The sequence below is a fragment of the Mustela erminea genome, chromosome 14 (genome assembly GCF_009829155.1).
Source record: "Mustela erminea isolate mMusErm1 chromosome 14, mMusErm1.Pri, whole genome shotgun sequence".
NCBI lineage: Eukaryota > Metazoa > Chordata > Mammalia > Carnivora > Mustelidae > Mustela > Mustela erminea.
The window spans coordinates 83080211-83105524 of NC_045627.1; the positions used below are offsets into that span (position 1 = coordinate 83080211).

At 42.6% G+C, this 25314-nt stretch overlaps 1 protein-coding gene across 5 annotated transcripts in view; it reads left to right on the forward strand.

The window, feature by feature from the left end:
* PLEKHA1 (pleckstrin homology domain containing A1) overlaps window positions 1–8192 on the forward strand; it is a 54936-nt gene extending 46744 nt beyond the window's left edge. For 3 of the 5 annotated variants that reach the window (XM_032312352.1, XM_032312355.1, XM_032312356.1), the window contains 4 exons: window positions 336–400; window positions 1039–1102; window positions 2889–2978; window positions 5791–8192. In XM_032312352.1, coding sequence (XP_032168243.1) covers window positions 336–400; window positions 1039–1102; window positions 2889–2978; window positions 5791–6102 — 531 coding nt within the window. In that variant the 3' untranslated portion in view covers window positions 6103–8192. Of the gene's footprint in view, window positions 1–335; window positions 401–1038; window positions 1103–2888; window positions 2979–4427; window positions 4499–5790 lie in introns of all 5 variants that reach the window. The other 2 variants (XM_032312353.1, XM_032312354.1) reach the window with 2 other exon arrangements.
* Window positions 8193–25314: the final 17122 nt, after the last annotated feature.

The following is a 25314-nucleotide window of genomic DNA, read 5'->3' on the forward strand; positions in this document are numbered from 1 at the left end:
GAGTCCATCGGGGGAAAGTCTGATGGTTTAATAGTTTAATGGCTTTTAGTAAGCTCCACCATCATTAAGACCAGAAATAATGTGAATAAGGGTTATATGCCAGTTTCCTTGTTTCAAACTACGGTGTGTATGTAGTTTTTTTTTTTTTTTTTTTCCCCTAGTGTTTGGACTTTTTTGATGCTAGCTGGTTCAGGAGGGTCTTAGGTCTTAGGTCTTCGGTCTTAGATGTGCTTCAAGAAAGAAGCACAGTTTTCACTTGGATCTCCAAGTAAGACAGCTATTTCTTAAAAGGATTTTAAGAACATAACTCATGTATCTGTTTGCTTTTTTGCCAGGAAAAAGAACCCCTCCGTGTAATACCACTTAAAGAGGTTCATAAAGTCCAGGAATGTAAGCAGAGGTAAGCACCAGCTCTCACTTAGTTCCTGGCACAACTTATCAATACTCAATATTGCCTTAGTTTGATTGATGTGTACAGATGATATTTTTCTGTGTTATTTCTAGGGTTATTTTTAACTCTTCTTTGTAGTTGGGATATGCTTGAACTTACAAAATCTTCAGATTAAAGTATTGAGATATTTTTTGTTTTATTTGAAAACTGAAAGTTAAGAAACAATCCCTAGGCTTATTAATGGGAAGGAAAAAATTTAATATGAACAACTTCTATCGTATTTGACAGATTGATTTATTACTTATTTTAGTATTTGGAAGTTGCTACATAATAGGGCTTTGTAAGAAAAATGTGTTAACTGTGCCAGTGTGTCTTTGAGCAGACTGACTAATTCGCCATTGAAAACTTTGAATTTTATACTTCTCTTAGGAATCTTAAAAAATATATGTATAGCTATATAAAATATGTAAAATATAATGCAAGAATAAATTGGAAAAGTTGCTAATTTGGTTTTGCCAAATTATACCAGTATTTTATCTCTATTTATTCTCTTACTGACATATATTTGGTACTAGATAAACAAGTGAAAGAAACACTATCCAACAACTGCTATTTACGTGCAATTGGACGTTTGTTTTTGTTGACAGTGACATAATGATGAGGGACAATCTCTTTGAAATTGTAACATCGTCTCGAACTTTCTATGTGCAGGTGAGTTTGGAGATTATAGATCCTCTTACCAAGAGATTAATAATTTTGGAGGTGAAGTAAATATAAATAAACTTGTAGCTTATGTGAATAAGAAAAGAAAAACATGACAGCTGTAATTCACAACTTAAAAAAAAGTTACGGGGCACCTGCGTGGCTCACTGGGTTGAGCTTCTGCCTTTGGCTCAGGTCATGATCTTGGTCCTGGGATCAAGCCCCGCATCAGACTCCCTGCTGAGTGGGGAGCCTGCTTCCCTCTCTGTCTCTGCCTGCCTCACTGCCTGCTTGTGATCTCTCTCCCTCTGTCAAATAAATAAATAAAATCTTAAAAAAAAAAAAAAGTTACATGTAAAATTATTGGTAGGTCATTTTAGCAAATAGGGCTCTCTTTGTTCTGAGTGGCAGAATAGAATTAAATTGTATTTGTGAGAAGGGAAGTGCTGTTTTAATTTAGATGCTAACTTTCAGTTTGGATTATTTTTGCACATATTTTGGAATTTTGATTGTGTCATTTTTGGTAATTTTAGAAACCGGGTCTAAAATACCCATAATAACAACAGACAGTGGAGCACACAGGTGGGAGACAGGCATCCTGTATTTAAGTTTAAAATACACCTTTTACTTACACAGCAAACTAGTTAGATTGAAAGTTTTTTTTTTTAAAAGAACATTCGTTTTTGTTTTATAAAAGTTACATATGATGATTGCATAAAATTGGGAAACTATAAAAAATATGAAGAAAAGGATATAAAGCACACAAAACCCCACATTCAGGAAATCATTCTTATTTTAATGCCTTCTTAAAGGTGTATATTTTTATAACAAGTGGGGTCTTAGGAAGTACACAGTGTTCTATTCTGTTGAATGTATTAATAATCTTTTTTTCCACATCACTACAAATTCTGTAAAAACTTTTTACAGCTGCACCATGTTCTATTATGTGAATGTTCCGCAGTTCAACTGTTTCTCTGCTCCTCTAACTGGTTATTTACATAGTTTTGTACATTTACTATGATAAATAATGTGGTGGTGAACATTTCTGTGCTTAAGTCTGCCTTGATTTCTTCTTTAGGTTAAGTTTCTAGATCAGGAATGGCCATCAGAGTATCGACGTTTTTAACCCCCCTTTTTTTGCCACATTGATTTCTAGATTTGTGCTTCACCTTTCCTGATTTGAGTTTTTCCTTTTAAAAGTCCTTGTTACAGTCATTGGTTCAAAAGAACATGTTGTGACTTAAAATCTTTGGACACAAGTAAAAGGCAGGATCTCTGTTTAATTGGATTTAAAGTCATAGTAAAGTTTTAAATTCACATTGGGAAGCAAGGTCCTATCAAGGAATATGCTACTTTGGAATATGACTACCAGAGTTTCAGTATATAGTGTAGTACTAGAAAAGACTTCTAGGAGAGTAATATACAAAATGATGTCAACATGTTTTTTAACCACACAATTACATAGATACTCTTGTAACAGACAGTCTCGCAGTAGATAGAGCGAGTTGAGGTTTGTCTTTGACTTCTTCCTCTCATCTTTGCTCCAGAAGTACTCATGTTGACGCTTTTTGATGTGTCTGATCTTAAAATATCAGGTGTCCAACTCTGGTCTCTATAGTAACTTCCCCTCAAAACCTGGCTTTAAAAAGTGATTTCTAAAATTTTTTGGAAAGCATTGCCTTGGAATGATTTTGTTGTTGACTCTGTAATTTACCAGAAGGGGCACACTGGATCTGTAGACATAGGAGCTGATTTTGAGGACGAACTGACTGAATGAGTCCTTTCTCTCCCTTAGGCTGATAGTCCCGAGGAGATGCACAGTTGGATTAAAGCAGTCTCTGGTGCCATTGTAGCCCAGCGGGGGCCTGGCCGATCAGCATCTTCTGTATGTTCCCTGTTCTCTGGGGTGATACTCCCTAGGGCCCCACCCCCCGCCATCCTGTCGAGTTATTTTCCTTCCTCTCCCCCTAATCCTTCTGGTTTCGTTCTGTATTGAGATTTATTTGCATGTTGACTTTCATACCAATTGGACTTGCAAAAAATAATGCATTTCTAATTTAATGCTTCCTTGTAGTGTTATGTATACATAACTTTCTGTGCATTGTATTGTCTTAAATGCACAAGCAGGGCAACTAAAGAATGAACATTTCCTTGCTTTGTTTTAGGAGTTCTTACTTGTCACAAGGTCTAGATTTGTTACAACTTGACAAATTCTTAGTATGGGATGTGGCCTAATCCTGTAAAGCACCTGAGGTTGTAGCATTACACAGTTTGCTGAAAGCCTCAATTTCCTCTTCACTCCCTCTAATTTTAGTTAAGGATTTTTTTAACTTACTAGTGCCCTAAGACCTTTGAGCCGCTGAACCCAGAATTAATACGATTTCCTGTTCTCAGCCACTATTTTCCATTGCATAGTCTCATTTTCATTTTCTGGTAGGGTAATTTAAAAACCTGCCGCTTTTCACTATCAGAATTGTCTTTATGGTAACATGATAATAAAATTGAAATGTTAAACATTTTCAGAAATAGGAAAAATGTTTTTAATTTATCATGTTTAAGAACATCGTAGGAATAAGATTGGGCTCTAGAATACCTTGGTCAGTGGTCTCTCATCTCTACTGAGGAATAGAAAAAAAATTTTTTTTAAGATTTTTTAAAATTTATTGGGATGGGGACAGGGAACACAAGCAGGAGGCACAGCAGGCAGAGGGAGAAGCAGTCTCCCCGCTGAGCGAGGAGCCCAAAGTGGGACTGGATCCCAGGACCCTGGGATCATGACTTGAGCCGAAGGCAGACACTTAACCTTCTGAGCCACCCAGGTGTCCCGAGAAAAAAAGAACATTAAGTGTCTTGAAATGTAGCACTTCTGTCTGCAGAATGTAGTCTCACATGTAGCATGAAAGCCTTTATTACCTTCTACAGATTTGTTGTTAATGCCAGATGTTCTGCACTTTTGGTATTTTTCTAGTAATAATTCTGTCTTTTAATAGTTTCCTGGTAGTAATAACTACAGATCAGTAAATACAAGTCCAAGTTTCTCACTTCTTAAATTTCTCTCCTTATATCCTTTTTTGGAATATCTTAGAAGTCACTTTCATAGTATTAATTTTGTAACTGCCTGTGTTTTATGTGACCTTTCCGGCCGCCAGGTATGGGACTTTCTGCAAAACAGTGTCTTTGGGAAGAGGAAACATTGGAGAAGGGCACCTGTGTTTTGTGCTTTGTGGTGGGGGCAAAGTGGACTCTCTGTCTGTAACTGTCAGCAGAACTTTCTCTTTTCCTCCCTCTCCCCAGTATAGGTTAACTCTAATCTTAGCTTTGCACTGTGTTCCAGATGCGGCAGGCCAGAAGGCTGTCGAATCCTTGTATACAGAGGTATACATCAAGAACTGGTGAATGCAGCACGTATGTGGGCTCTCACGCAAACGTGCCTTCTTACTAGAGGGCCCGGACTCACTCACTACTTACAACTGATCATAGAAAGTTGAGTTAACCAAACTGCCCTTTGCAGTTACCGTAACTGACTTTGTCGACACTAACGCAAACTACTTCACTGCAGAGTTGGATATGCATATTTAAACAATAATGAAAAAGATAAATCATGAAAAAAATGGAACCTTACCAATTGAAAAAGTCACATTAAGCTGTCTTCTAAAAATTAGTTTCCTGAATTGCCACAAGTTTCAACTTCTGTATTTTATGTATTTTGAAATTTTTTATACTATACCATTTAACCGCACCCTTGTTCTAATAATATATGCAGACTTGTGCATGCATATACATTGGATAAACTCTACATTACTATACTTTGCATGACATTTTAAATCTCAGGTGAAGTTTAGCCAGCTCCTGGGAATCTCTAGTGTTTTGTCAATTTGTAGCGCTTTGTTTTCAAAGCCGCTAGTATCCCGTGGGACCGCAGTGTGCTAGGAGCTGTGTGGCAGGGCATTTGGGATGGTCATGTGAAGGCTGTCCTTGATTAGCAGCAAATCAGAATTAAGATTCACAACTGATAGCTATTTCTCCAGTTTTAATAAATGATCAAATATGTACCCTTTGCTGCCTTTAAGACCTTTAACCGTATGAACGTATGACATACTCAAAACTAAGTAAGTGCCCTGAAAGGAACAGTGAAAAGCCTGCGCCGCTACCGGTTGCAGCAAAATTGAGGGATGAAAAACTAAATTTGTCAGACCGCCGGAGGAAGCCGTAGGCTTGGCAAACAGTGAGTTCCACTTACTAAAGAAATACGGCCTTTCCTTTTTTACATTCTGCATCTTAATTTTTTTATCTTCCTAAAATATGTGGGAGGATTCCTAGTGTTGATTGAGAAGATGCTGTTAAATAGGATGGCAGAGCCGCTAGGCCCCCTTCTTAAACACAGTTCGGTTGCAGCTGGAGCCCTGCATCCCAGGGTAGGCTGCCTGAGTCTTCAAGTGGCAAAGCTTTGGTGACAGGACTGGTTTCTTAGTGGAAATGGTTGTCGACTGTCATGGCTTTAACCTCACTTCTAAAAATGCATTGCTTTGGGAAAGAACTTGCACATGTATGCTGCATGGCTCATGCTTCTGCTCTGTGTGTGTGTGTGTGTGTGTGTGTGTGTGTTTCGTTTGGTTTTCAGAGAAGAAAGTCTCACACTGAGTTACTAACTCTGTCGTTACTGTTTGCCTGCATCTGACCACCACCCGTCTTTGCAGGAGCATCCCAGCTGTGCTTCCGAATCCAAACCCGCTTGCCGCTCTGCCAGCGCAGCCGCCAGCCCACATTCCGCAGCCTCTCGCAGCAACTCTTTGGTCTCAAGCTTTACCATGGAGAAGCGAGGATTTTACGAATCTCTTGCCAAGGTCAAGCCAGGGAACTTCAAGGTCCAGACTGTCTCTCCAAGAGAACCAGCTTCCAAAGTGACTGAACAAGCGCTGCTAAAACCTCAAAGTAGAAATGGCCCTCAGGAGAAGGACTGTGACCCCGTGGACTTGGATGACGCGAGCCTTCCGGTCAGTGACGTGTGAGACGGAAGCGCGTGGAGCCTCACCTGCCTCCTCGGCCCTTCTAGCCAAAGATGATAGAGGGCGAAACGGTTTTTAATACACATATTATACTGCCTCTTTGATGTACTCTTTATAAGTTGGTAAACCAAGAATCTAGGGAGTGGCCAAATTAAATGTAATTTCTTTAAAAAAAAAAACACAACACAAGAAAAAAACCTGTCTCAGTATCAGCTGTCTGAAGCTTTGTGTGCTCTCTTTTGGGTGATGAAAATGTGTGTGTGGTATTTTTTCCTAGTGAATTTGACAGTTTAAATGTTTAACAACTTAAAACATTAAAAATGCATATTAATTATTTTGGTTTTTTTAAAATGCTACTTAGATTTCCTATTAGATGCTTGATATTTACATATTCTTACTGGTGAATATTATTGAATGAAATATTGTCAGACTAAGATATCTAAAATCATGATGTCTGTGGTGCTGTAAAATTTATACTACAGTATGGACAGCTTGGAAACGATAACCATCTCTGTTGCTCTGGGCGTTAAGGTGAGTGGCCAGTGTTGCGTAGAGGAGATCATTGGACCTGTTAGTGAGGGTTGTAGGTTGCATGAGGTGGAAACTAGAACTCACACAGCTGTGTCTTCCACATGAGTTGGAAAAAAACCTGGGGCTTGCAGCAGTCTTTGCTTTTATGAGACAGTGAAAATGATTTGGTGTGAAATTTCTGGGTGATCTGATTTTCATATCAAGGTTTTATAAATAGTTCTTATTTCTATATTTGGATCAGTGAAGACCTCAAGTTTATATGTCAAGACATTCTGCCCTTAGCTGTGTGATTGCAGCCTCCCCTTTTTGTCCCTGATTAACCTCTATTCAAGCGCTTGTGTATTCTCATCTTGTTGGAGGATGTTGTTGGAATAATGTGCTCAGAAGTCCTACATGATCAGTTTTTAACATTGGGATAAAATTAATTTTCAGTAGCATAGTTGAATGTGCTCAATAAGATATCTTCTCATGGTCAAGATGCCAGGATGCTTTTATTCTTCTACGTGTGCAATAGAGATGTAAAAGACAAATTTGAGTGTACGTTTAATCACGGGGATATCGTAAATGTCAGCACTATTCTAAAAACCCTTCGTTTCAAGCGTTGAGTAATAGACCAGTTTGAAGTACCATTTTTACAGTTGAGTCTTAAACATTTGCTTTAAGAAACTAGTCTTGAATTTCACATGCTGCTATTTTTATGATATTTTGCCATCTTACTGTGCTGTTTTGTTTTGAATTCATATGTGTCCCTTTTTCTCCTTTGCATTTTCTAAGATGATGTCTGGTTTGAGAAAAGGAGAGAGATTTCCTACTACAGTGGTGGGGTCCAGAGGTTACCATCTGTTATAGGGGAATTATGGAATCAGTTTAAAAATCTAAATGCATTAAGTGCACCACTCAACTTTTTTATTCATAAGCTAATATTTTAAAGTTGTATTTCTATTTTTTCCTTTTTTGCAGCTACATTGGAAAATGGTAGATGGAAAGTTTTAAGTAGCTATCACTTTTTCTGCCAACGTATCCATTATAATGGCTCTTTTGAAAGTTACTTTTTCATGAACACACCTAAGAAATCTTGTGTAGACAGTTTGCAATATTCAGGAGCCTCATGCTTTTTTCTTTGGTACAGCTTCTGCATTGCATGTCCATTTTAGCATATTTTGGTATTGGTAATTTGATATATTTCATAGTGGCAAAATACTGGCTCTATTTTGGGACTTTTTATAGAACTGCCCTTGTATTAAGTAGCATAGGAAAATGTTCTTGTGATTGTCAGGGTCTCCTCTAATATTTATCTCAATACTTTTATAATTCTATGAAAATTATTTAATTATTTTAAAACTTATACTTTTCTTGTAAATATATCACATCTGAATTGTCAAAAAATCACTTTGAATACCTTAATATTTGCTGCATTTTTTTTTCTGTATATATAACATGTCTTCTTTCAGAATGGGAATGTCCGTGTGCTTCCCAGTGTTTACTTTTATGTCTGTTATCTTTATAATGTCAAACTGGTTGAACACTGTAATGACTTGAGAATAAACTCAAAATTCTAACTTACATCTCATTTTGTTTGGGTCCGCTCTGGTGTGAACAGGTAATAGAATTAGTACAAAATATGGGTGATTGACTGGAAGTTACCTATTTAAGGACAGACTAATTATTTGGTAACCTTTGAAAGGCATAGTTTGATGTATCTGTACAAGGAAAGATGATTGGTTTTGGGAAAAGGGCTTGCTTATTTTGCTTCCCTAAAGCAAAAGAAAAACATGTCCTCAAAAGTACTATGACCCATGTCGGCTTCAAAGCATACTCTGAATTGTCCAGGCTGCTCTTGCTCTGCTTGGTTATTGGTTAGACTGGACATGGCATGACCAAAGCGGGGGGGCAGAGGGCATTTTAATTCTCAGAGGGGCCGTTGTCATGTTAGAAGTTATTTTTTTCAGACCCACTGTTGGTAACGGAGAGTCCGTGTCTGCTATACAGGCGGCATCAAATAATGGTGGAATTGGATGAAAGCCGTCTCTTAGTCATCTTTACTGACTGCTACAGCTTCATTTCCTTTCCCTGAAAAGTATTTTAAGTTCTTGTAGTTTTTAAAAAGACCCAAAACAAGAAAGTTCTAAACTTTGTTGCTTTCACAAAAAAAGAAATCCCTTTCTCAGCCTTTTTTTTTTTTCCCTTCTAGCTGCATTTCGGGAATTTTCTTTTAAGTGGTTCTCGTACCTTTATCAAAACAACAGTAGGTGAGGCAGGAAATACTTGTATTAAAAAGTGCAGAGACATAACAAATTAATACCAGATTTGGTAAGAATTTTCCTTGTCTTTCTACGGGTTTGACAGTCTACATCAGACGTGATGAAAATACACTTGATGGGTTTGTATTTTCCATTTGCAATCTTATCCATGTTATACAGACCCCAAATTAATTATTTGTATATTTTTATTTTTTAATGATTTATGAAATTATATTTTTGCAAACCTCAGCTAAGACTTACTGAAAATATTACTGAATTGGGGTTAGCATTTACAATTTTGAGTGATAAAATTAGTATTCTATTTTCCGGATATTTAAAGTGAGTAGTGCCTTACTATGGTACAGTCATGTGGTAACAGTGCCACCTTCTGGTTATGTCATTGCTAAATTTAAAGTAATTTGTATCTAGTTCACTTTATTTCACTCATCATAGAAATTAGGGAAGATATGTACTTGCATAGGATAACTTCAAAATTAATATAAAATTTAAGTCAACATTCACAAATAACTTCTTTAAACTATTCAGAGAGAATTACAGATTCACGTGTAGTTGTAAGAGTTCTTGTGTATCTTTTATTCAGCCTTTCCCAGTGATGATATGCTGAAAATATTATAATGAGGATATTGACACAAATACAGTCAAGATACAAAATAATTGCATCATCACAAGGACCTCTTAATGATGCCTTTATAGCCACACCTGCATCCCATTTTACAGGTTTGGTAAGGAACTTGGTAATATTAGATTTAAGATCCAGTTCTTTTGGGGGCAGCTGGGTAGCTCAGTCAGTTGAGCATCTGCCTTTGGCTCAGGTCATGATCCCGGAGTCCTGGGATCGAGCCCCGAATTGGGTTTCCTGATCTGTGAGGGAAGCCTGCCTCTCCTTTCTCTCTGCCTGCTGCTCCCCCTGCTTGTGCTCTCTCTCTCTCTCTCTCTCTCTCTCTTTCTGTTAAATAAATAAGTAAAATCTTAGGAAAAAAAAAAGTCCACGATTCTTTTGATAACCACAGTTTGAGTTCTCAACTGTTATGGTGTTAACAGCCTTGGTAGAAGTCTCAAAAACTATTCTTTGTTTATTTTGTCCTATCTCCAGGCTATTAAATGAGTTTAATTTTCATTCCATCTCTTTTTAATAGTTCCCAGAACCATACTATTTCAAATGATAGAAATTTGAAAATAATAATTTCTTTATATATACATTTAAATTTAGCACTTGAGAATAGTATGTTAAGTATCCTGGTCATAACCTCCCTGAGAGATTTGAAGCCCTGACATTTGACATTGTATAAATTTAATAAGATTACCAGAATAAGGACTATAAAATCAAATCGTTTTAGGATGCCAAATTCTTGCATTGGAAATAGTTGTAGGGACTGGTTCTAATCACCTATGGATGGGAAGACTTTGACCTTCTAATACAAGATCTTGGGTAAATTGGGGTCTCTGGTGTGTGATAGGCGATGCCCAGGACACCTATGATCATGTCCACAAGGAATCCGTGGAGAGAGAGAAAGTGCCGTAAAAAGTGTGGAAGCCTGCGGCAGCATGGAAATCCCCACGTGCAGAGGCCGGCGTGGCCAGTGAGCGACGCGACGCACTGGGTGACCAGCGTTGTGCTGGAAGGGCTTCCGCAAGGTCCCGGGAGAGAAGAAGGAACTCACTGAGTGAAAACTACGTGACATGACAAGTACATTTGCAGATGCTGATTTGGGATTTGAAGGGCCCAAACTGGTGCCAAAATGTAAATATTCTCTTAAACCTTGTTGCCTCCTTTCCCTCCCTCCCAAACTCTGCCCCTTGGACCAGCCGCACTAGCTTTCTTCAGCAGGTGTGTGGGGGGGTGGGCGTGGGGAGAGTGGATGGGAAGCGTGGGGAACTTCCCATGATTCAGAAAGTTGCTGCATCAAAGCCCATTTTGGCCTGCCTCTGGTACTTCCTAAGGTGAAAATCTGTTCCCTCTGGAATCTTACTTACTGTTTCCAAATAGGAGCCACCGGTCCCAGGGTATGTGTTCCTTTGTGGCTTTGGCATACTTGGTGTTCATTGTCTTGGTTGATGTCACTCGCGTTATCAGTCCTTTCTTCTCTGCTTTGGCCCGTCTGATTACTACTCTGCAGAGTTGGTGCTTTCCTGAGGATGCCCTCTGAACCTCTTTCGGGAGGGCGTATCCGACGATCTCCCATTTCCTCTATTTTCCTCTGTGGATATGCTTGGGTTTTCTGTCTTACCTAGACTCAGTTCTGAGAAGTTACATTCCTAGACAATGATACATTCTACGTTTTCAGATGTGTTTGCATGGAGCTGAGCAAAGTACAGAGCGCAAGAACTCACGTTGTCTTCAGCTCAGACATACGAACAAACGTGACGTGAAGACTTGGTCTGCATGGCACATGGCGCTTTCATCGGTGACTTGCCTTGCGCAACGGTGCTGGCAAACACACACGGACACAGAGGTAGAGTGGTAGTATTCAGGCATAAGGAGACCATCTAGATCCATCTCAGGAGTCTTTTTTTTTTTTTTTTTTTTTAATTATTAGAGAGGGAGGGAGTACATGAGCGTGGAGGCAGAGGCAGAGGGAGACAGAGACTCATTAGCAAAGTCCCCATGCCCAGCATGGAGCTGGATGTGGGGCTCGATCTCCTGCCCCTAAGAGCCTGATCTGAGCCAAAACTGAGTCCCCACACTTAACCGACTGAGCCACCCAAGCATCCCCTTATGAGTTTTTTAAAAATTAAATTAAAATTCAAGTGCGAGATGTAAAACTTCTCATAAAGCACCTATGATCTCTGGAAAGCAAGTCTGAGTTCTCCGTTTGCAAAACACTCAGATGAACGGTATTTAAACCGTTAATTTGTTTAAATAGCTTAATCGCACAGCCCTCGACCTTCTCACACAGTGCTTCTTGCATACCCCACGTCCCTGTGCAACTGAATCGTTCTCTGTTTGCTGGTTTCCCCACCTCTCTGCCATAATTCTCGCCGCTCTTTACAGAAGGCCCCTGTCCTGGTCGTCTTGGCTTTGTACTTCCGCTCGTCCTTCAGTTAGCGCGAACATGCAACTTTCTCCTCGAGGCGTTGGAATTGCTTTCTCAGCTTTCCCACAACATAAGCCATGACGACCCCAGAGAACCCAGTTCCCTCGCCCTCCGCATGCCAACATCCGCTCAGTTACTTGCAGCTGGAATTCAGCTGAAGCTTCTGCCCTTAAACTCTGGGCTGACTAAGGAGCTTTTCTCTCTCTCTCGGAGTCCCTTTTAAAAACCAATGACTTCAAAATTGGAAGAGGTTAGGAAGTGGAAACAGCCCAAATCTAGCTCTCTGTTGATTAGATAGGCCCCAAAGGGCCCTCCACGAGATGGGAAGCGGGTTTCAGACCCGCTGCTGGGAACGGCCGCTCCGGGCAAGGCCTTCACGCACGCGGAGGTTTGGGCAGCTGCTCACAGCTGTTGGAGGGCCGCAGGCCCCTTGCACACACATGCACGTTTCATTTTACATTTAATTTGATGCCCCAGACAAAATAATGTAAAATGCACCTGACATTCCCACACTTTACTTTGTTCTGGACGTGCCTTTGTTTTTATTTACATGCGGGCACAAGCATGGTTATGTATTTGGGACAATGTGATACAAGCTTTTTTGTAGCCTTCCTTCCACGCCACAAAATATCACAGACACCTTCACGTATCAGTGACTATGGAGCAACCCCACCATGTCTTGAGGTTGAAATCTTTAGTTGTGTATCTCTATGGGAAATTCTCAACCCATTCCTTCACTGGACCTTTTGGTTGTTTCCAACTTTTTGCCATTCTAACGACGCTGCAAGCTGGGTCTTTGCCTCCAGGGCTGGTGCATCCCGGCCGGGTGTGCATGTTTCACACCTGGTCCTGCCAGTCTCCTAGGACGGATGTGTGTCATTTCTGCTCCCGCCGATAATGCGTGAGACCAGCCCATTTCCTCGTGTCCTGGGCAGTGCTGGAGTCCGTCATTTCTGGCAGTCTGATTTGAAAGGATATCTTCTTGTGATTTCAGTTTTATGCTTCTTTGAAAATTATAGGAAGTCCAGGTTTTTTTAAATGTTAATTGGCCACTTCTCTTTGTCCTTTTTGTGGCCTGCCTGTGGTTGTCTTTATCTATGTTTCTTATTGTTGCTTGAATTTTTCTTGTTTTCAAGAACTGTATGTGTATGAACTAGTAATCTTTGTTCTCTGTTCATCTTCTGTATTTAAATATTATCCTTGTTTATCATTTGTCTCTCTCATTTAGATGCTTCTGTTTATTGGGTGTCTTTTTTTTTTTTTTCTGTATGGATTTTACCTTTCCTGTCATGCTTAGAAAGTAATTTTCCACAAAACTACTAACATGCCTCCTTGTATCTCTTGATACATTTATTATAACTTTTTACTCCTATAGGTTAGTTACAACTGGAATTAATTTTGACAAATAGTAACAAGTAAAAATCCAATATACTCCACCACCTGACGCCTACAAGCAAGTTCAGCAGTTCCTCTGTACTATTAGTTTTAAGCTATTTTTAAAATTTATTTGACATAGAGACAGTGAAAGAGGGAACACAAGCAGGGGGAGTGCCAGAGTGAGAAGCAGGCTTCCTACTGAGCCCCATGTGGGGCTTGATCCCAGGACCCCTGGGATCATGACCTGAGCGGAAGGTAGATGCTTAACGACTGAGCCACCCAGGCCCCCCTGTGCTATTAGTTTTAAAAATCTATTTCTTCCCAAGGATTTGAAATACCACTTATATCAGTGTCTTAGCCAGTGTGGGCTGCTATCACACAATCTCATAGATTTGGTGCCTTAAAAACAGCAGAAATTTATTTCTTGCAGTTTTGGCGTCTGAAAGTCTCAGATTGAGGCACCAAGAGCTCTGGTGTCTGATGAGGGCCCATGTTGCTGGTTGAGCAACATGATTGTCTGCCCACTGGGTCCTCACGTGGTGGAGGGGACAAGGCAGCTCTCGGCAGTCTCTTCTAAGTGGGGGGAAGTGCCCTCATGATCTATCACCTCCCAAAGGGCCTCCTCCTGGTACATCCCCTGGGAGGTTCGGGCTCAGCACATCAATTGGAGGGGGACACAGAGCTTCAGGCTTTAGCACGCAGGCCATCACGGTTTACACTGGAGTCCATTTCTGAGCTTTCTAGACTCTGAATAATTCTCTGCCAGTATCATACCATATTAGTAATTGTTTGTAATACATTTTAATATCAAAAGCATGTTTTTCCATGGTATTTTTGAATCTTCAAATCCTTATTTTTGAGTTCCAAAAAAATTCCTACTTTTTAAAAACAGTAATTACACCACATTTATAATGTTGTCAGTGTGCTTGTTCCTGTGAAACCGGTGATGAGGCTCCCTGAGTCTGGCAGCATTTGGTGGCTCTGTGGACAGGTGATTGTCCCAACTAGGGATCCTCCTGGTAGGGTTTGCCTTTGGGGGAGTAAGATTTGCAGAGCGGAGGCTGTGTGCATGAAGGCAGGGGACACGTGGGTCCCTGAATACGGCAAAGGCTGTGAACAAAACCTGCACTTTGGAGCTAGGAGGGGCACGAAGGCCCAGGAGGAAGGGTGGGCACAGACAAGGGCATCCTTCCCATTCCTGTGCCGTGGGCACAGGCCAGAGGGCTGACATCTCTGTCATACCATTGGTCACTCCATATAGGTGGTGGTGCTGGGACTGGCTGGTAAGACAATGGCTGAATTTGGGGGAATTTTGCAAGCTTGCACAGCCATTTTTTATTTTTACTTACAGAGGTAGAATTCAGTGACTCATCAGTTGCATACAATGCCCAGCGCTCATTCCATCACGTGCCTCCTTCATGCCCCTCCCCCAATCACTCCATCTCCCCTCCAGCCACTCTCCGTTTGTTGCCTACAGTTCGGGGTCTCTCACGGTTTGCCTCCCTCTCTGTTTTTTATCTTATTTTTCCTTCCCTTCCCCTACGATCCTCTCTTTTGCTTCTTAAATTCCACATATGAGTGAGATCGTATGATAACTGTCTTTCTCTGACTTATTTCACTGAGCGTAATACCTTCTAGCTCCATCCACGTCATTGCAAATGGCAAGATTTCATTCTCTTAGATGCCCGAGTGTTATTCTGTTGTATATGGACCTCATCTTCTTTATCCGTGCATCTGTCAGGGGACATCTGGGCTCTTTCCATAGTTTGGCTCTTGTGGACTTTGTTGCTATAAACTTTGGGGTGCAGGTGCCCCTTCGGGCCACTTCGTTTATACCCTTTGGATAAATGCCTAGTAGTGCCATTCTTGGGTCGTAGGGTAGCTCTACTTTCAACTTTTTGAGGAACTCGCATGCTGTTTTCCAGAGTGGCTGCACCAGCTGGCGTTCCCACCAACAGTGTAGGAGGTTCCCCTTTCCCCGCATCCTCGCCAACACCCGTCACTTGCACACGCAGCCATTAGTAAGATTAGACTGTAAATTTACAGTGAAGTAAGCTACATTAGGAAGAAAGTTATAAATACAAGTCATCATGTCCTGGTTATTCTACGGCGCCTTCTCGTTATCTATGGTCTTGGGGTTATTTCTAGGTGCTGTACCTGGAAGGCCGAGGCACGACCCAATGCTGTGTTCTGGAGCTTTCCACCCAGCTCTGAATTCAGCGATGCCACAGTGGTAGCTGGCCACAGTCGGAGCACTTACCCTGGAAATTGGCAAATGCTACAAATTGGGGCTTGATTTATTCTTCTGTTGATCGTCTAGACGAGGGGTTGGCACCTCTTCCCGTAAAGGGCAAGATGGTAGATGTTTTCGGCCTTGCAGGCAATATGCCCCTGTCGCAACTACTAACTCTGCTGTTGCAGGGGGAAAGCAGCTGTGGACAGCACACAGAGGAGAAGGGCTGATTCCGGTATAACTTTGTTTGTGGAAACTGCAAGTTGAATTTCATATAATTTTCTTGTGCCACGAAATAGAATTCTTTTGATTTTTTTTCAGCCACTCAAAAATGTAAAAAACATGCTTAGTTTGCAGGATGTACAAAAACAGGACATGGACAGATTTGGCCTGCAAGGCAAGTTTGCTAACCTCTGGTCCATGATTAAGAAAGCGTTCTATGAAAGTCAGTTGTCTATAAGGAATTCACAATAAAGAGTATTGTATATTTTATTAGGATTGGTAAATCATATGCTACATATCTCTCATATCAACAAAATTTATAATAAACTGCCCCCCCCCCAAGAAACTGGTTGTTAATATTGAATCGGCCTGAGGGCACCTGGGTCAAGTGGGAAGGCAGTGGATTAAACCTCTGCCTTCAGCTCAGGTCATGATCTCAGGGTCCTGGGATTGAGCCCCGCATTGGGCTCTCTGCTCAGCGGGGAGCCTGCTTCCTCCTCTCTCTGTCTGCCCCTCTGCCTAGTCGTGATCTCTGTCTGTCAAATAAATAAATATATATATTGAATTGTCCTGAACTTCTAGAGCTTGGCGCACTTACTTTAGTTTAGATAGTAATAGGATTGTTTCTGGTGTTTTATTTTTATATATGATGCTGACTGTTGACTTCAGATATTCTATTCTATTTTGTTTTACTCTATTCTTTTTTTTTTAGAGAGAGACAGAGAGAGAGTAGGGAGGGGTAGAGGGTGAAGGAGAGAGAATTGCAAGCAGGCTCCCTGATGCTCCTATGAGCCTGAGATGGTGACCGGAGCTGAAATCCAGAGTTGGATGCTTAATGACTGAGCCACCCAGGCGCCCCAAGATATTCTTTATCATGTGAGAGAAGTTCCTTATTTTTTTAGTTCACCAAAAAAAAAAAAATACACCAAACCAAACCAAACCAAAGCAAACCAAAACAAACAAACAACCCCAAAATAACAAAAAACCAAAACCCCCAAAAAACAAAAACAAAAACAAAAACCCACAGTCAGGAATGGATATGGAATTTCACTAGATACTTTTTGACATTTGAAATGATATGAAAAATAATATTAATACCTTCGGAATGACAGCAGTCTTTCATTTTATTCCATTCTTTCATACAGTGCAGATCGATTGGCTTATGTTGTGGCTTCATACCTCTGCCCATATATAATATTGACTTTTATATTTTTTGGCAGTGGCAGAGAGAAGGAATGTTCTCTGTTATGCTTAATACTGGCATGTGCCTGCTTTATAAAGTGAATTGGGAAGTTTTTCATCTTTTTTTTCATGTTCTCTCTCAGTTCAAAGAACATAAAACTGTTCACTTAAAGTTTCAAGGAATTCAACCATGAAAACTGTTCACCTCAAGAATTTTTTCAGAGGTAGTTTTTATTTGTTTGTTTTGACACATATTTCTTTTTCTCCATAGATACTGGTTTAAGTATTTAAAATTTTGTTATTATTAATTTATAACATTATTTTTCTTTTTTAAGTGTTTATTGCATTTTTAAAAAAGATTTTATTTATTTATTTGACAGAGAAAGAGAGAGACAGCGAGAGAGGGAAAACAAGCAGGGGGAGTAGGAGAGGGAGAAGCAGGCTTCCTACGGAGCAGGGAGCCAGATGTGGGGCTCAATCCCAGGACCCTGGGATCATGACCTGAGCCGAAGGCAGATGCTTCACGACTGAGCCACCCCGGTGCCCCTGTTTATTGCATTTTTAAGAAAGATTTTAAGTAATCTCTACACCAGCGTGGGGGCTTGAGCTCACGACCCAGAGATCAAGAGCCACATGCTGCCGGGACTGAGCCAGCCAGGTGCCCCTAATTTATGATTTCTGAGAAAACTTCTATTCCATCCCTGTTTCCACTGTTTCTCTACAGTCTAGTGTCACAACGTGTCAGACATCAGATTGTTTACTCATCAGGTCAAAACCTTTGATACTTTTCTGTTGTTCGTAAAACAACAGCTATATCCTGGGGTCCAGTCCTGGCTCCCGCCTTCCTGCTGCCGTGGGTTCGGTGTCAGCGTCGTAGGAGGCTTCCCAGCCTCCTGCCTAGAGTCACGGGGTGGCGGGGACGGGGGTGTCCCCAGGAAGAAGAGCTAGCAGAGGCATGCCAACAACTGGATCTCGTTCCGATTCTGGAAACAGTTTCATTTTAGCCTTAAAGGAGCCTTAATTGTCCTGGGATTTTTGCTGACATCATAGAGCTTGGCTCATGACTGATTCTTGTCCTTAGGCTTCAAGGTAGAACAGGCATTAGTAAGTGTTACAAAACGTCTCTGGTTGCGCTCAGCCAGCTTTTTTCCCAGCAGAAGAAATGCTGTGCTTGATTAAATTCAGTCATTTTCCAAGGGCTTCCTAGGGACAAGAAATTTTGCTGAACTCTGGAGGGGAAGACATAGGTGAGGGGGACACACAGACGTTGTCTCTATCAAACGGCAGACTCCGGACTGTCGAACAGAATACGCCAGGTTTTGCGGCAGTCACGAAAACCTCAGAGGTTTATAACCGTCCGGGCTGACCGGTCAGTTATGCTGTCTGTCCGCCTATAGCTCCCCTCTTCAGCGAAGTGCGAGTGAATCGAGCAACCTCTATGTGGAAAGTGGTGGTCTCGGGAGAGGGAAAGGCTCTGCTTGCCGGTCATGTAACCTCACCTAAAACTGAAGTTGACACATGCCATTAGAGCTCATGTTTCACTGGCCAGAAAAAATGACATGGTCAAGCCTGATATCAAAAGGGCAGGGGAGTATGAGGTGGAACCATATACGATCGCCATTTTATTAGGTCAAAAATGAGGAAACGATAGCAATTTTATATGGTTCAACCTCCTGTAATCCTCCTATGGGGGGGCAACGAATATCTGAATCTGCCCCATAGAGGTACCAGCAAAATTGCAAAATACCTATAGAAGAAAGAATTGTCTTTTAAATTCAGAGACATACAAAAAGTTAAAAACAAAAAATCCCGTATTTCACTTGAGTTTGACACATTCAACCCATCCTTCCATGTGTCAATGAATTAATTTTAAAATATGTTGAGCTCTTGCGATGTGCCAGACTGTGCAAGAGAGACTGGGGTAGAGCCGTGAGAGAGGCACCTGTCCCCAGGGAGCTGACATTCTAGTTCCTGCCCCACTGTCTGGCGCCTGGTGCAGACCATTTGTAGGTAGGAGGTGGGGGCGGGGATGGGGAGGTGGCAGCTTGGGGTCCTCCCCTAAATGCAGGTGTTGACCAAATTCATTTCTATGCAGCTGTAGAACTCACGGTTGCTTAAATTACTGATTAGAGACCTTATTTACAACTGCAATAGTCCTCTGTCTTCGGCATTTAATACAACCTAATCACAGTATCCCACCCACGGTCCTACCCACACTCAAGGCGAGGGGATTTTACAGGGCATATATATCAGGCAGGGGAAAGCTTGGAGGTGGTCCTAAAATTCCACTTGCCTGGGGTTGTTAGACTTTCATTTTAGCCATCTTTGTGGGCATGTGTTGTTGTTTTAATCAGTGTTTTCCTGACATCGTTGGCTGTTTGGAGATCTTCTTTTGTGAATTCTTTGGCTCAGATTTTTTTTTTTTCTATTTGTCTTTCTGTTGTTGAGTTGTATATTCTGAATATGAGTCCTTGTTTAGAAACAGGTGTTGTAAGTATCTTCTCCCAGTGGATGATTTTCCAGTTTGATAGGCAGAAGTTCTTTATTTTAATTAACTCATAGTTATCAATTTTTTAAATAGTGATTTATGTGTCCTGTTTGTGAAATCTCCCTGCCTACCCCAGGATCATAAAGATATTTTCCCATCTGAAACCTTTCGCTGATCTCTGCATTGTTTTTACTTTTAAAGTTAGGTCTATGATCCACAAGTTTTATGTTTGATATGGGACCTATGTTCGTTTTCACCCCATCTGAATAACTAATTGATTTAATGCCTTTGATTGAAAAGACCCTACTTAATTGCAATCATGTGTTTGTGAAATCAGGTTACTGCTTCGATGTCTGAGTCCGACGCAGGCTCCCAACAATGGCAGGGGCGCGTATGTTTATCTTCATGCCAGTACCCAACAGTCCTGATTAAAAATTATGTTGTGACATCTGAACACCACCTTTAAAGTTATCCAGGGAGTCCTCACCTCCGTGGCGCTCATACAGCTATTTCCTTGTGCCGGGGAACAGGGCGCAGGCCACTAAGGTTGGAGACACAGAAGCTGGGAAATAGGAAGGGAATAAATAAGCCATGTCCAGAGACAGACAGAGCTTTGTGGAAGACATCAAAAAGGCGTATGACTGTCTTGGTGGATTAAAAGGCATGGAAAATGTCAGAAGATACAGATTTGGAACAATCTCTAAATTCTTCGAATTTGTTCAGTGCTAAGCACTTGGTGCACGTTCAGCTGTGCCCCGGGTTTGTGGGAGGCAGTAACGAGTAGAGTCTAGAGAAGATCAGAGCAAATGCTGAGCTCAGCAGTGGGACAGGGTCGCCTGAGGGACAAGGTGTGACCACAGGTAGGAGCACTGTCCAGTGTTGGTGGGGGGGGTCTGCAGACGGGAGCCCCTGCTGCAGGGAGAGCCTGCCCAGGAGCTTGGCTCCCACTGATGGAAAAGGCTTCGGCTTTCTCTTCCTTCTTTTAATTGTCTGCCTCTCCCAGGGTTACTGGTTAGTACAGAAAATACCATCCATCACCCTTCACCCCTCCACCCTGAATCAACCTCAGGCTTTGTTCTGCCCATGTTTGAGTGTGGCCATCATTTTCTGGACAATCAGGAGCGAACAGCAGGCACAGTTTTATATCCTGCATTTCTTGCTTAGTGTATCGGCGTCCCCCTGGGTCGTCACTGGGCTTCCTCTGGAATCTCAGACTAGGAAAGTGGAGCCTTAATGAGGATTTCCTGATTCCCTTTGACAGATCCCAGTGGCTGGGCTTGGTCTTCCTGCCACTGGGGGCTGGGTTATTTCTCCCTCCCTTCTCTCAAACGGCATGTCTTTGTGACGGGACGGCCGGTGTGATTTTCAGTCCCTATTTCTAAAGTGGGGACGCTTCTTTTTTAAGGAGTCACCTTAAGGCATAGTTAGGCACTGAATGACTGGGTGCCAGGCACTGGGCTAAGCTTGAGTGCCCAGAAACTGCCTACAAGAAGCGGAGTCCATCGGGAAAGAGGGACGCAAGTCTCCACCACGCGAAGTGACACAGCTTTAAGAAAGGATGGAGAGGGGCCAGTGGAAAAGTACCTTGGCCGTGAATCATCAGGGATAATGCTCTGCGGGTGCCACGCCGTCCAGGAGGGCCGACAGCTGACGGCTGGAGGACGCATCAAAAATAGAACCAAGTTTGAGCGAGATGGGTAAAGGGGATTCAGAGGTACCAATGGGGCGGGGGGAACGGAATCAATTTCAGGGAAGAAAGTACATGAACATCAAGATAAAGTGTCTGCCTTCAGTGCTGTACAGGCGTCTGCTGTCCGTACAACAGCCTGAGCCCCACAGGGCTGGTACCGGCGGGTAGCATGGGCAGGTCAGACGCCCCGTTCCAGACGGCTCCCAGCCCTCGGGGGGAGGGCGATGGTGTCCCATCTGAAGACATCCTGGCTGATTCCAATACAGGCTGCGCAGTTAGACAAATAGAATTCCCAGAGCCATGGAATTTTGGATGCATCCTGGCTGTGGAAGAACGGGAGGGTTTAAACAAGCGTTCCCATGGTGTCAACACAGAGAAATGGCTGGTCTGTGGTTCTCAGCCTGACTGCTCACTAGCGTCCCTGGGGGGGTGGGGCTCAGAAAAGTCGTCATCAGGGACGTTCCATCACACCGCATAGAGCATTTTTTTTTAAAAGATTTATTTATTTATTTGACAGAGATCACAAGTCGGCAGAGAGGCAGGCAGAGAGAGAGAGGAGGAAGCAGGCTCCCTGCTAAGCAGAGAGGCCCGATGCGGGGCTCGATCCCAGGACCCTGGGGTCATGACATGAGCCAAAGACAGAGGTTTCAACCCACTGAGCCACCCAGGCGCCCCTGACTTTTAGATTTTTAAATTTGATTTAAAATCAATGAATTAACATACAGGGTATTAGCGGTAGAGGTTAGCGACTCATCAGTTACATAAAACACCCAGTGCTCATTCCCTCCCGTGCCTCCTTCATGCCCATCCCCCAGTCACCCCAACCCCCGCCAGACTCTTTATACAAGTGACCTAGGGGGTGTGAATCAAAAGCTCACTGTGGTCTTGATTTGATGGTGACTGATGATGTTAAGCATCTTTTCATATGCTTACTGGTGCCTCTAGAGTTTTTTACTCAACTGATCAGGGGTATTTAGTTTTAAAAAAGTTTTTTTTTTTAAATTTTGAAATAATTTTAAGTTTAGACCAAAGTCATAAAAATAGTATAAATCTCTCACTTACCCTGACCCCAGCTTCCCCACAGGTCAACCACACTTGCTGTTTCTCCACCTCTGAACCATCTAAAAGTGAAGGCCCTTGACCTCTAAATGCTTTCATGTATATTTTCTTTTAAAAGACAAAAATAAAAACCAACTCTCTCTTATGTAACTACAGTAAAGTCATCAAAATCAGAAAGTAAACACTGACCCACTACTATTATTTACTGAATTTAATCAAAGTTGGCCAAATTCCAGGATGTCATCATTTGGGAAGAGCTGCCTGAGGGATTCTAATGGACACCAGGGGTCTCCATCACCCCTCCTATAGAGAAGGACAGTAGAAAGGAGAATGCCCTCCCCGAGGTCACCAGCCCTTTAGGGCAGAGTTTTCAGGGTACCGAACCCTTGAGGTATCTTTATACGCTTAGGAAAAGATGCCTCTCCCGGAGCTGAACCAGATAGGCAGTTGGCTTGGCCAGGGGACAATACCTTTGTCATTGTATCATGCCCCTGCACCCAAGAGTAGGACACATTCTCTATCCAGGACTGACGACAGCTGAGGAGGGTGGGGGGTGGGGAGGGCATGGCTCCTGAGGGCCTGGGGCCATCAGTCCGTTCTGCTCAGTGCGACATGCACCCTTCATGTCTGACCTTGGAGAGTCTCTGCTGCATGCCGGGTGGGAAGGAGAGTAGCTGGTCCTACGCAAAGGGCCGAACTGTTCCTGTGTGCTCCTCCATGATGCCAGCTGCAAACTTTCGGACCCTTCTCTCCCGCTAGAACCTGCCTCCAGACTCCCTCTCCTTCTACACCCCCATCCCTCAGAGCCGTTTTCGCCCTGGTCCCGGTGGTCTTCCCAACCCACAAATCTGACCACATCCCTTTCCTGATTAAAACCGCTAGATGAAGCCAGAGCTCCTCCATATTCAATAACTGGAAACAGAGGCTGTCTCTGTTCTGCCCTTCCGCGCCCACTGGCCTCTAACTCCTGCTCACTCCTAAGGCTTGCTCGGAGGTCTCTAGGCAGAAGCCCCTCTGAGGCTGGTTATCTGTTCCCCTAAATGAAGCCATGCTTCTCCCCGGCATGTACGTGGAGACGGGCCAGCAGAGCAGGAATGGGAGGTAGACAAGGGACAGGAGACAGACACAGATTATTTGTTACTTAATGTGGTGTCTCCAGGCCAACAACAACATCACCTCAAAGTTACTAGAAATGCAAATCCTCAGGCCACCCCACTCCCGACCTAATGACTCAGAAACTCAAGGTGCCTCCAGCCCTCTAGGTGCTTCTGACACACGCTCAGGTTTGAGAACCCCTGGCCTCACAGCTAGAACCAGGGTTGATTCAGCCCTTCTCTGGGTCAAGCAATTCAAGGTTAGATATTCCCTATAGCTGGTAAGTCAAGAATATCGACAAATATTTCCAGAGCAGCAGACAGAGGAGACAGGAAAAGGCACTGAGTGGGAGAATGTGATTGGGTAGAGGAAACCCACAGCCCGTAGAAGGCCACCTGGGCGGCCCCCTCCAGCTGCTGGGTTGGGTGTATGGAAGCAGAGACCTCCACCCTCAATGACTTGGGGCCAAGGCTTTTAGAACACCCACTAGGAAAGGGGCACTGTTTTTATATTCTCACAGTTTCACATTTCTCCCAGTCCCATTAGTTTAGGGAATAAACAAAAAGAAACATTTGCCCGTATAGGTAACAATGTATATGTAAAATAACAATGAAAGTTTGTGGAGAAAGAATCTGGGCCTTATCTAGGTCAAGTTGGTTTAAAATGTTGGCATCCAAGCATCTCCCAGATCCTCCTGATAAACTCAGTAAACGCTTTCTCATACTTACAGAACTTTGGATGCTTGTGTGTATTTTAGTGCCTATGTAACTAGATGATGAAATAACTCAAAGCTTGAACACCCTTCCCAATTTTTAAAAATTTCTTTTTACAAGCACTTTTAAAATTCTGGCTCATAATTTCTTTGATTTGACCTCACATGTTCCCGCCCAAAGGCAGCACATTCTATACGTGACCTAGGCCAGCTTTTTATGCTGCTTCCGAGTCACAGAAAATTGACAAGCTGTCATTTGTTACACTTTGCTTGCTGCCTGTGGTTCTATTTGAACTTGGGTCTGTCTGATCCAGTTGGTCAAGGAGACTGGAAACATTTGGTCATATGGCATGCACTTTTAGTTTTCTAGAGCAAATATGTTGGAAAGAGCCGATTAATGCAAACACAGACGGCAGGTCTTCTGCAATTGATTTAGGGGACAGGTTAGTCTAAATTAATGAAAGATCTGAGTTAATAGATCTTGGAGGCTTGTCAGGAAGCATGAAACAGCAGCCAGGCCAGGATTTGTTCCCACGGGTCCTCCTTTAATTACAGGACAGGAACGTTTTGTGATTTGATATTAGAAATGCTAATATTCCCAAAGTGCCTCTAAAGTTCCCCCCCAAATATTTTAAGCATCCTCACCATTTGCAATATTTTTGGAGGAGGGGATTACATTGAAGAGGTCACGCCGAAATGAGTTACTAACATGTTACCAAGCTATTGGAATCTCTTCACTTTTTGTCTGATTAAGTTACATTAGCTGCATCTTCAGCTTAACTCAAAGTGCTTCTTAACCTAAACTCTAATAATGTAGCTCCGTTTAAAAATGTCTGTTGCTGAATCCACACTGCAAGGTGATTCGCCCAAAATGCAGCTCCTTCCAAGCCCCGGGGAGCTCTGCAGCAGCACCAGGATAAAGCCCAAATTCCTCAGGAGGGCAGCGGGAGCCCTTCACAACCTGGTGTTCCCCTCAGGCTGCCTCTTCTGCCCACAGAGACCCCTTTCCTGCCTCCAACCACACTGGACAGCTGGCAATTTCCCCAACTGAGTGGACGCACAGTGTTGACCCCCCACCTGTGCGCCGCCCACTCCTGTCCGCCTGGTGACTTGCTCCCCAGCCCTCAAGATGCAGCTCCGCTGGCATCCGTACACTCCCAGCTCCTCCCTCTCCTGGAGTTCCTTCTGGTCACCCTGGACTTGTTTCCTTATCCCGCTCTCCAGTGTGATAGACACTCGTTTCATACGGCTGACGGGGAGCATTCCTGTGGTCACACTTAAGTGAATTAAAATGAAATACAAATAAAAATTCAGTTTCTTAGCGGCACGG